We start from the raw sequence: 13,184 nt of genomic DNA, 5'->3' as shown, positions 1-13,184 counted from the left end.
TTTTAAAAAAGCAGCACCTTCAAGTTTCTCTTTACAGTCATGACATGGGTAAGTTTGGACTTCTTAAGATATGTCTTTATTACACAATAATTCCTGACTCACTTGATTTTAGTTGCTAGCTTCTTTGCCAATTCATCTCCTGTTACATAGTCTCAGGTGCTTTTCTAACCATGGTCACTCAACCTATACTTTCTCCAGACTGTACTTCAGCAGCCACTTTGGCTTATGCTGGTAACATGAACTTACCAGTGAAACTACAAGCTATGAGAGGCAGCCCTCCTTCAGAAACTTCTCACATTTCAAGCATTAAGAAACCCCAAATCCTCAAACATTGTCACCAGATGTTGGCATTGTCCCAAGATTTGTGGCTGTCAGAACAGACTATGAAATTCACGTGCTCCCAAGTTCCAAAGGCTGATACAGCTCCTCAACAGACTCAAGAAAATATTGGAAATCATAATACTTTCAGACAGATGAGTTCTACTGTCAGTGTAGAGTGCATGGTTACTATAGTCCTGAATCACACAGTCATTAAAAATAGAGCTACAGTTCTTTTATATTTTGCTAGCCTCGTACTTAGCATTCAAGCATGACAGAGACCAATGGCAGAAAAAGGTAGTTTAATAGATGTGTGTATTAGCGGGCATTCAATGCATGTTTTGGAGCAGGAGCCTCAAGTATATTTTTAACACGTAACACTGTATGAAATTCTCTAATAGCATTTCAGAAGATTGTGACACAGTTGAAAAACCTAGACAATGTTATAATGCTTCTAACAAACCATCCAGCAGTTCCTACTTTAAGTCAGGTGAAATAACTACAAAGTACAGGAAATTAATGTTTATCCAGACTACTCTAATGTTCTCCAGGAGGCTAGCATGGACTTACTAAAATCAGCTGGATGTTGCGTGTATGTTACTACCCTAAATACCCAGGGGGCACAAGAACAGGTAGACATACTTTTTCTTTACAGTTCCCTGATACCCACAGTTGCTGACATGCAGGGAAAGGAGGAATAGAGGTATGGACCTTGAGACATGGCACAAATCAGACCTTCTGCCAAGTTGCCTTTCTTTTCATCCTTAACTTTTTTTTATTTGGTGGGACAACCTGTGGGATGGTCATGAACAATAAGCTTCTTGCTAAACAAGAGTCCTGACAAACAACAAGTTCATGGCTTGACCCAACAGAAAATCATATCCATACTTAAATCAAACAAGTAACCCCAAATGAGCAAAACATAGTAACATAGTAATGGGCAATCTTTTTTAAAACTCCATTTTAACACATTACAGAGATATCAGTTACCCTTCTGCTATCTACTTAGTAATAATAAAAAAAGGTCTTGGATTAAGGCTGTGTAATGTGCCTACAAGATGTGAATTGTAGCACTCAAAAATCCCACAGCTGAGGCATTTGGATGTCTCCAAGCTACTTTAGAGATAGCAGTGTTACTCAGAACCTCCTCTAAAACGTACTCCCAGGATACTCTCAGAGCTTGGATTAAGCAGCCTCAAATTTGTCTCTTATAGTTGCTTGTGACAAGAGAATTCCCCTCTGGCTGTCTATGGGACTTTCAGAACCCATCAGGGTTCTATAAGCAGAAAGGCTCTATACCTGGGACAAGAACCAGCTTTTAATATTAAATTAACAGGTGTGTTTTTCACATACAGAAAATACAAACCAGCACATTTTCTCTTTGAAACAATGCCTAATGTGAGTTTAATGACAATCTACTTTCTTAAAGTGTATGTTATTCTAAGGAGATACTATGGCTTTGTGAAAAAGGTGAAAAAGTAGACAGGATCGACCACAGAATGTTATTTTAAAACAAATAGTTATTTTAAAAATTGCATATTAGGCAGTAACAAACAAGATTATCTGTTGGGTTTTTTTTAACTTTTTTTTTATGGTCAACTAAAGACAAAATGGCTAGTAAAAAAATAACAGATTTCTAACAGCTTTTAGAACCCATACAACAGGCATTTGTATTTCTCCCTTCTCATCCTACGAGGAAATACCTTCCCTTTTGTTCAGAAACTGCATGAGGTAATGCAGTAGCAAATTCACATTTAAAGATCTAGTAGAAAGAAGTTCACTGGTTGGTACTGAATTAACACTGTGGACACTGATAAGAACAATTTGTGAAATGCCATGGCATGCCCTCAGGATGGCAGAGGGAATTTATCAACAGAGCACTGAATCTAAGGCTTAAACCGCTATTTTTTTCCATTTGTATACTCCACACTATAACTGCTCCTCAGCCTCTTCTCATCCAGATGGACTTCACTCCTCATTCAGTGAAGCCTATAAATTATGAAAAAATATAAATTACTTCAAATAATGAGAATACAAAGACATCTACAGTAGCCTTTGGATTGTCGGCCAGAAGGAAATATCTAGGACTGGTGTATTCAGGGCAGGAATTGTCCCTTCAACTCACTTCAAAATTCTTAAAGACAAATGCAGACTCTCCTTCCCCCTTAATTTCCTCTCCGCTCTCTGTTTTTCTGCTGAAAGGCTCACACGCTTGAGGAAATGGGAAGGGATGGCTCTAATAACTCCCAGTCTCCTGACAGAAGTGGTCTGAAGAAACTATTATCTTAGGACAACTGAGAATGAATACAAGAAAAAAAAAGCAGGGAAGCTGTTGGAAGAAAATTACCTCTCTTGGATGAGAATCAGCATCAAGCAATGGAGATGAACAGAGAGATGAACTCCTAAGGACAGGGCAATCTTTTAGTCAGAAGATACATTATTTTTCTGATATTCAGGTATTTAATAGATCAAGAGGATGCATTTTTTTTTAAATTAAAACAGAACAAGGTGTTAAATTCAATATGTAACTCCACTAAACTACGTTCACATGACATATCACAAATGCAAGCAGTCTTTAAACACTTAAGAAAAAAAACAGGAGTTTCATAAAACAGCTTACTTAGAAGACATCTTTCCAGGTGGAATATATCTTCTGCATAAACCACTTCACTCAGGTCAAATCTGTGTTGGAAATTATGTGAGCTGTAAAACAGAGTACTGTACTGGGACTTGGAGACATGGATCTGTTCCATCACCAATGGTGAATCATACCTCCTGGTTACTTCACCCACATGTACCTTTTGTATTTGCTCAAATATAAAAGCCACCTCTTTTGCAAAGTACTCCGAGTTCTCTGATAAATTTTCAGTGTCACTGCTGTGTGAGAAGCCATGATACACGTATAATGGAAACAGTTTTTACAGCGTACATCAGTTTTTAACAGTTTTTACAGCGTACATCAGTTTTTAACTGAATCTTATTGAACTGTATGTGTCAGAATATTGTGAAGGTCAGTGGTTTATGACACTGAACTTAGATTGCAATCAAGTATAAGTCATAACAATACAAGATTACAAGGTACTTAACTACAGTTTGTAAAAAACACAGATTATGCGGCTGGAACATGGGCCAGTTAGGAAGCATGATCAAAACAAATTGTGGTTTAGAATGCATGATCTCTACCGGTTGAACAAAATAAATGCACATGCAGGACCAAATACATACGTATGGACATAAAAAAATCCAATCTCTGACCTCAGCTACACAACTTTATTAAAATGTTTCATGTCCTCTGATGTGCACAATAATCTCAGGTAAGAGGGAAATTGATTTAAACTGCTTTCACAGCTCTAATTATTAAATAGCCCTCAACATATGGCAAGGAATTACAGAATGTAAATCAAGAGCCATGTGCTACAAAGTAATCACACAAACGGTTCCCAAAGAGAAAGACTGCTTAGCAGACTCATACCTTCCTGATGTATAGACAATTTCAGAAAACTAGTGCTGACATACTCTGCATTGTGAAGAAAATTGTTATTAGGATGACAGTAGTAAACAAAACTTCCTTTAGCCTGTGATTAATTAAACTTGAGATTAACCTGAAAAAAACTGAAATGAAAATGTGTTTAAAGATTAATCTTGGCATATTAAAGTGCTTTTATTCTTATCATTAAAATTTATTAGACTTTTGACAGTATTAATTCAAAATCTTCTGCTGATGCTTTAATTTAGCAGACTGGTGAATTGTACCGCAATAGAAAACATTATCTGATATATTCTCTATAGCTGCTTTTTGAGACAGATGACTCATTGTTGTTGAAAAACATTAATGTCAGAAATTTAAATACATGCATGTACTGTTGATAAAACTGCTGGGGTTTCTACTTTCAAGTTTCTAAAGGATGCTTGGAAAAACTCAGTCAACTGCCTTAATCTGACAGTTTTTTAAAAGTGGCCAGTGTTTTGTATCACTATTCTATCTCCCTCCCTCACTGTCCATCTCTTTTGCCCCACTCTCCTGCCCTGTCCCCTGTTCCTTGCTCATAGTGGGTTTTCCCTTTGGCTTGTATTACCCTAATGCTAGGTTGTTGAAAAATAGAGTTATGTTCTACTCTGTATCTGGTTCTTGGAGTCTTTAGAAGCTACTTTTAGATACTAATAGCAGCCACTAAAAAGAGCCATTAGTACCAAAAATTAATACAGACCAAAATACTTTAAAAAACAAATCACATGCAGTCTTAACATACAGGCAATTACAATATCCATCTGCATGATACTTGTGGATGAAGTATCTCTCTCTACTTACTACTAATTCTAAAAATTGGATGCACTAGATTGTGTATTGAAAAGGCTATGGTTAAAAACTGTCATGAAATGGTGGCACTTCAGGGAAACAGAAGCAGGAATATGCAGTCAGGAATACTGCCAGAAGCAACAATCTATCTCAGACCACTCAATAGCACCAACAACATTGCACTGGCACAAAATGCAGGCCATACAATCTGTGGGCAAAGATGCATCTTTGTTTTCTACCTACACAGGAGGCTGCCTTCACAACATTTTCAACCTCCCCAATCCAGTTGCATTAGACATGAAATCTTTCAGGCAGCTGGATGTACCTGGGAGGAGGGTAAGGTAAGTCTGGGTTTCATACCACAAAAAACCGAAAATTAGGCAGCTGCAGCTACACAGCATATCTGGCCTGGATTTGGGGACAGCTGTATTTAGATGAAGTAAAATAAAACCACAGAATTTTGGTCAAAGACGAGAGTTGGGCATTTTCATGAAGAATTTATCAAGTAAACAGATATTTAGAAAGGCAAAAGGCAACTATGAAAACAGAAGGAAAAAGGAAGACTTCCATCAGGACACTTCAGAAGGCCAGTTTTAGAGGTTCCTGTGTTCTTCCTGAGGGGTTACTGAGCTGTACAGCACTGTACAGCTTTTCACTTCCCTGTACACTGCCCATCTAACAATTAAAAAGTGAACTGGGAATGATTCAATGAAATACAGTGCCCCTCCTTTAAAATGCTGTCTCTTCCCATATTTAACACTTCACAGGACTCCAGATTATGGTGACAGTGGGAAAAACGTGTCTGTAGTCACTTTTAGTCTATCAGTCAAGTTCTGGCTTCTGCTGAATGTTGGAAAATCCAAGGCAAAGACCATAAAAAAAGACCTGCCCTCTGCATTTTCACAGACCTTTCCTGTTTACCCCAAATCTTCTGTCTACCATAGTGGATTTTTTATTAATAATAAGCTCAAGAGTTGTACAACACTGTGAATTCTGCTATCCACGGTCAGCCTAAACCTTTCATCTCCACAGATACTTTTATTCAGCTATATCTTGCAGACCTGACATTCTAAATTTTTTTTTTCACAGATTAAGATGGAAATTAAGATGGCAAACTTCAACCATTTTTTCAATGTCTTGCTGGTTGTAAGTCACAGAATCTTAACCTAATTAAATTTTAAAAGGACCTTTGGAGCGCCCAAAACAAAGGCAGCTCTGAACACAGATCAAGTTGCCCAGGCTGTATTCTCAAATTTTGGATGTCTCCACAAAGATGGAGACACCACCCCTTCTCTGAGCAACCATTAACCTCTACAACTTCATTGAAAATCACTATAATTGGCTTAATAATTATGATCTTGCCCAGTAAAGCAAAGGACAAGGGGAAAAAGTAGTACTTTTTCATGTTTTTATCATCTTAGATTATGTCTGAGAAATATGGTATCGCTACATTGTTTTCACCACAATGAGGCCTTGAATGGAACATACTATGCAGAATATAAATACAAAGTAAGAATGTTTCTCATGGCAGTTTTTATTTATGTGGTGCTAAACTACAGGAACTATACCGAAATTTATATTTGCCATTAGAGGCCGCAAGAACTACAGTTAAAAATCCTGACCTTTTCTACACTAAGCAGCTGAATGAGTTCTGCATGTCCATTTAAACTCAAGGTTTTAGTTTCCCTTTAAAATAAAGTGTCAAAACTTGCCAATTAATTCTCTTGAAAGAAAATTATGCATGTCTAATTTGTTCACATTTCAGGTTTTACCACATGAGTAGAAATCAACATCATTAAAACAGTAATGCCTACTTTTATCATAGTATGGTATAACTACCATTTTTTCTTAAATCAAATATACTCCTAAGGTCCATTTTTCCAGCTCTGTGAAGGACAGTTTATTCCAAAGATGATTTTTACACCTCCTGTAAAAACAATACATGAAATTGAGTACTCCATGGCCACATCATAGAAGTAAACATTAGAGGATTTCCCTGATACACCTTCTAGTGTAACATTTCTTTTCACTGTTATTGATGCATACATTGATTTCTGTACTTCCAAGTTCACTTTTTTGCTTGGTTAAAATCCACTACTAAAAATGCATGAAATCCATTAAAATCCCCCAAAGATATCCTGGATGAATTTCTAATGCACTTAAATATTTCTGAAAATGTTTCAGACTTAGACTATTTAAATAATAATTATATTTCTAATTCAGGTAATATTACACAAATTGTATCATTTCACAAGGGTAATAAAAATTTTGGAACTATAATATTGCAGTCCTTTGGTACTTGGCTGTTAAAACTTATCAGCCTGAGAGAGAAGCAGCTCTATATTTTGGATAGCAAGCTCGTTGCAAGATTTATGTAACATGATAAGAGGTCTTAGTGGGAAGCAGTCAACAGTAGAATATCTTGAACATCAGCAAGGCCACTGCATTTCAATCAGTTTCTAAATAACCCAGAATAAATGTACTGCAGAAAAAAAGGTGATGTTTGTCTTAGGCCACCAAATCTAGCTGAAAAATTAAACCACCCTATCTATCAGTCTGATTTACAATGAGCTACAAGCTCCACAGAACTCGGCAGTATCTGCTTTCATGTCTTCCATGTAGCCCAGATAAAAAGCAAAGCCTTAAATCAGCATTAGCATCAGCAGCAGTATTTCTAGCATTAGAAGCAAATATTGATACTTTCCTATGGAAAAAAAAAAAACCACAAAGAAAATACTGAATATACATGTTAGGTGAACTGGAAGATCCTCCCTGACAAGCTCCTTTACAGGCACATAAACATTATGGCAAAGTACATAGATTTTTGTTAAAAGTTGTGAAGCATAGCTTTTGCCACTTTGTACAGTGCAACACTTTCCCTGATTGCAATATTCTGCAAAATCGTAGCATTGATTTTATTTTGGTAGCATCACTGTTGATTTATCCACATGCTTTCAATTAATAAATAAATAGTGATAGATAAATAAACAGCTCCTCAGCCACTATCGTATCCTATACCATTTTTGCTGGTTTGTTCACAACAGTTTCTGAAGGTTTTTCATCCTTCCACTTCCCTAATGATTCATTCCCTAGAATGTTTACAGCTACTGAGTTAGCTCTGTTCTTGGATTTCAGCACCATCTGCGTGCCCTGGATAACTAATTAAACGAGATTTTCATATCCTGCCTATTGCTTTTCCATTTTTTTACAAGGAATGCTTTTTGCCAATATAAATTACCCACAACTCTAACATAAATTAATTTATATTTCTCACTAACTCCTCTGAAAGCACCGTTACAGCCAGATTCCATGTGACCCTTGCAAGTATGCCCAAGAAAAAACACACAACAGTTTACTTTTTTGTATCCCAGCATAACTACATAGATGTTGGGCTTTCAGAAAATGCAGGTGCTGCTCTGAATTTATCTGCACTAACACTGGCAGAGAGGCAGTACCATTTCCAAAAGCTGGAGCAAAGAAGGGCTAAGGAAGCAACCAGAACTGAGAAGGGGAACTGCACTTTTTCCTTCAAACACATCAGTGAATGCTTTCCTGCAGAGTTCTGCAGCAGAAACAACTTCAGGACCTTCTTTTTTAGGATGCTCTCGATATGTATTAGGCATGATAAGACTAACAAATACCGCTAAATTTTGGATGCCCAGCTAGGGAACTGCTATAGCTTCAACCTCTGCTAAAGCTGATTAAAAACTCTGAATCACAGAGATATATAGATATACTGCCTTAAATTTAACATATTCCAGATTATCAACATATGATCATGTCTTTGTTTCCCAGCAACTGAAGACATACCATTATGATAAACACATATGGATGGATGGATGGATGGATGGATAGATAGATGGATAGATCTCAATTGGGGTGGGGGAAAGAATAGTTTTCTGTGAAAAAAAGAAAAAAAAAAGATATTTTTCCCTTTACCTTATATTATTGAGCATATTATACAACTTCTAATCACAGAGACCAGTACTCTATGCTACTATACCAATTCTATGTAACAATATATCCAGTGCTGAAAAGAAGAAGGATCATATGGGAAGTGCTCACTGCTAATCAGCAATAATCCTTCCCAGTCTCTTTGGTTTCCCTGTTCAAAATATTTACAAAATGTTGTGGAAAAAAATGTTTTGGCATGTCTGTAAGTGAAATGCAATGGAGATTCTTGTTTAAAGCAATCAGACCACCTAAAATTCACCTTGCAGCAGAGGTGAAACCTCCAAAATGGAACCACAGGGGCATTTAGTTTTCTCCTACCTACTGCCTGATCTTCCTCAGACTCTTTAGCAACCCTTTTGGTTAAAATAAGAATGCCCTTCCTGGTGAGACTGACAACAGTCTGCAGAAATATCCTCGAAGTGTATAAATTTGCATAGCTCTTTTCGATGTCAATATGGCAGTTGAAAATCTGGCTATCAGGCTATGAAGTCCAGTCCTCCGTCCCTGTAACTTCCCTGTGTGCTTTTTTTTTTTTCACTATTTAAACTCTATATTTTCTAAATCTTGTTTTTAATTATATGTTATAAATTTGAGAGAATAGAACAGATAGAAGTTCTATAGCTGCTGGAAATTACCAACTTCAGACACGAGAAAGTAAAGCAGGCTGAACAGCTTATGGACATGGCTGACTCTATAAACTGAAGTATACAACATGATATCAATTTCCTAGCATCATCAACATTCCTTCTCCCTTTCATCTTCTTTGCCATCTTCCAAGCTACCATTTAAAAAAAAGTATGTATGTGGTTGCTGATATACCTACTGAACAAAAAATCAACGTTTCAAAAAAGGGATCACCTTCATCTATGCTTCTTTTTCCCTTAACCATGCCTGTTTGTGGGGCAGAGGAAAGCAGCCGGAGCAAACAGATAATTCAACCACTTCCAGATTTGAATGCAGCTGTATCTCAGCTTCAACATTCTGCTGTCTCATTATTTGAAGATCTAAAATCTCTTTTGGTTCCTTGATCAGTTTTATCATCCATTGTTTTGTGGATTTCCTTTTCTATATGCTAATAAAAATCAAATGATTTAGGTATAAGTGCTACCTTAAGCATCTTGCAAACATTACAGCAAATAAATAGAACAAAATACGTTAATGATTTTGAAGAAAATCATAATCAAACTCTTTATGACTTGCCATTTACATGTTGGTATTTCATACAAGTTACTGCTAATGACATAGGGAATTTGTTTTGAAACCAAAATTGAAATATGTTTTGATGTCTAAACAGAAATGGCATGGAATATTTAGGTAAAATAGTTTATGTCAGAACCGAAAGTGCAGTCAAGAGTGTTCCAGCTGCAACCCTATAGTTAGTGTAAAACAAGTACAGAGAAAAATCTTTCTCCCCTTGAATATCCTCATGCCTACCCTTATCAACACAGTAGGTTGGGATATTATCTAAGTCACATGAGATATCTCTGGCTTCAGGGACAATGCAGTGCCTTCTTTTCCCTGCCCACACTCATTTTTGAAGGCTACTGCTTCACTATTGCATCCCAGCTGCTAGACCAGCTAATAGCCAACAGCCAAACTCTGTTTATACAACAGAGCTGCATCACCAGTAGAAGTTAAAGCTGACGTAACAGTCTACAAAAAGGTACTCAGTTCTGAAGTGTATTGGAGTATCAGTAAAGCAACAAGTTACATACTCTCAATCACTCACACGAAGTATCTCAATACAAAGAATTATAAAGCTATCCTTAAATTCAAGAATGCATTCCCAAACAATTAGTTAGTTGAATTTATATACAGTTCTGGAAGGAGCCTATGCATTTCCTTTTTGTTGGTCAATAACTAGGTAGAACATCAGTGTTAAGCTAACACTTTTTATTATTAAAAACACTTCTGAGATGAAGAATTCTTTACAATGAGTTGAATTTTTGCTATAAAACATCTCTGAAAATGTCTTGCACTACAGCTGAAAGTGGGCTGGTGAACAACTCTTGTTTTCAGAAGACTTTAAAAGAATCAGTTTCAGACCCTGGACTATTTCTGTTGCAGTACGTTAGGCCAGACTGTTATCTCAGTCATTGGAATGTAGCAGGATAAAGCAAGCTGCTCTGCTGAAGTAAATGCTTTATTGGTTTTGACTGAATTGTTTTAGATTCATATAAATGCAAATAGAACAGAACTGAGACTAAACACATTAAATAATTGAGACGTGGCATGGTCAAAATGCAGTTGTCTGTGCAAAAACACTTTTATAAACTATTGGGACTCACTAGTCACGTAGTGTTTAAAAAATCCTAAATTATATACATGTTTCTTTTCAGAGTACAGGTTAGTAAGCAGAATAAAATACTACAAAATTCCTGAAATATGAAACTCCATAAAAACTAAGCATTATATATAAAAGCATTGTTTGGTATATTTCGTATCACGGATTATTACAACTGGGTTTTACAAGCATTCTTTTAAACTATAAGAATCCATCCATCCAAAACTGAAGTATTATTGCAGATTAAGATCAATGCATCATGAATCATCACGGTTTAATATGCATAACACAGTTTCATTTCACACGTGTTCCGCATGGGTTGATTGCCATGTATGCCAATATCAAACAGATGTTAATTCTTTAATTTTTATGCTCCCAAAGTATATTTTAATTACCTAGGAAGGCTGGCAAAGAAAAAGACAGAGGTATTTGGAGGAAGATTGAATGAAAAATCTTAAATAAAAATCCATTAGAAAAATAAATCTTTAAATTCATGTTTTCTACAATATAGATTTCAATATTAAAAAGAATACATAACATGCAAGGGAACTGCAGACTGCTCTCATTAAACGTCACAACCCTTTTTGTAAACAAAAAGAGAATTTTTCATTATTTTTCTAATAAAAAACATCATTTAAAAAGCCCTGCCAATTAAACACAAGCTTTATGATATGAAATGTTTCTGCAAGTCACTTACAAGGCATTTTATGTTTATACTATGTCTAAAATCATAAATTCAGGTCTTTTGCAAAGAGATTGAATCTTCTTGTAAAACATCACTATATAAATTCTCACATCAAAAGCACTGTATGTCTCGTTTTATGGATCATGTAAATTAAAAACTCCTTAAATATTAAATATTTCACAAGCCTCCATTGTACAAAGGCCATAAATAGAAATGAAAGTTATCCTAGGTTAAGATTAATATATGATGAGAAAGCTGCTTCCAGCCAGCATCAGCCGTGTTAAAAGCAAACCAAGATTCTCCAGAACCAGAACAACAGGAGCCACAAGTCAAGACAGAAAAGTGTTGGCTAAAAACTGTGACCTTTAACTCATTCCTAATTTGATGAAAAAGATTCGTTAGAGTAATTTCCACGAAAGTTAAAGCCATTTTCTAGCTTTGGGACTGATCTTACTGAAATCAACAGGAACAGGAATCCCAGGGACTTTGAACTAGAATTAGTTTTAGCAAGCTGAAGCAGTCTCCAGGTTGAAAATTACAATTACCAAAACTGTTACGAATAATAATAATAACAACAATAAGTGTTCTAGTCAATACATAAATATTTGTTATATATAAATAGCAGAGAAGCAATAATAGTCTATAAAATACTATCAAAAGCAAAATATTCTGCATAGAAATCTTTTTGCACCATAATACTTACAACACCAAACACATTATTTTAATTTCTTGCTTACATACTTATATGAGCTGGCATACAGATTTAAAATGAAAGGGTGAACTGATAGTCATGGCAGTTCATGATATTCCCAATACTGTGAATACTCCAACATTCCCTTTTTTCTATTTTTTTTTTTTCAAATGCCCAAATATATGTAAGGCATCCAGAAACAAAATGTTAATTACCAGTGAAACCCAGATTCCAAGGAAGTAAAAAATACAACATTCCCATAGAATTTACTGGGACAAGGAATTAATCTAAAATGTGACTTTCACACACACCATACAAAAAACTTGAGTAGATTTCTGAAAACATATCGCATTGCAGGGAATAGAAACTGCATTCCTTGCTCAACCAAAATTTCCTGACTGGAAAAACAGCTTTAGATGTTATTTTTTGTTCTCATTTTGTTTTACTAAGTTAAATCATCAGATTTTTTTTCTTTTTCTTAAGATAAACGTGTGAATTGCCTCCCTTCCATTCATAGATGTTATCTTCCTCAAACTTCAAATGATTTGCTTAGTGACTATAGAGTTATAAATAATTTATCAAGATACATAACCAGTTGTTAGGAAAAAAAAACTGAAGGAAGAATATCACTGCATAAAATCTGAACGTTTAAACTGATTTTTTAAAATAAATTTTTAATCGCTTTTATTACCTCCTAATCCAGGTCTGAGACGATTATCATAACCATCCAGAAGTCTGTCTAGAATTCTTGTAAAGATGGTGATGTTATTCTTAGCTTCGTCTTCCAGGGAGTCAGCCAGCACTGATCTGAATGGACATTTTACATTTCAGAAAGTGCTAGATATGTTTTAATGCACACTCAACATGCACTTTTTACAGGCTGGCCTTGAATATTTAACTTGCTGCCCTCTAACAGGAAAGGTGTAGTTAAGAGTATATGAATACACAATTTATA

General features: G+C 35.7%; 1 protein-coding gene across 3 annotated transcripts in view; it reads right to left on the bottom strand.

Annotated features, from left to right (window-relative positions):
• GABRA2 (gamma-aminobutyric acid type A receptor subunit alpha2) overlaps positions 1–13,184 on the bottom strand; it is a 54,630-nt gene that overhangs the window by 37,388 nt on the left and 4,058 nt on the right. For all 3 annotated transcript variants that reach the window (XM_069856087.1, XM_069856086.1, XM_069856088.1), the window contains exon 3: positions 12,921–13,036. In XM_069856087.1, the coding sequence (XP_069712188.1) occupies positions 12,921–13,036 (116 nt within the window). The remainder of the gene's footprint in view (positions 1–12,920; positions 13,037–13,184) is intronic.

The sequence above is a fragment of the Phaenicophaeus curvirostris genome, chromosome 4 (assembly GCF_032191515.1).
Source record: "Phaenicophaeus curvirostris isolate KB17595 chromosome 4, BPBGC_Pcur_1.0, whole genome shotgun sequence".
Classification (NCBI taxonomy): domain Eukaryota; kingdom Metazoa; phylum Chordata; class Aves; order Cuculiformes; family Cuculidae; genus Phaenicophaeus; species Phaenicophaeus curvirostris.
The sequence above is the reverse complement of the archived record's forward strand: the minus strand, read 5'-3'. Positions and strand labels throughout refer to the sequence as shown.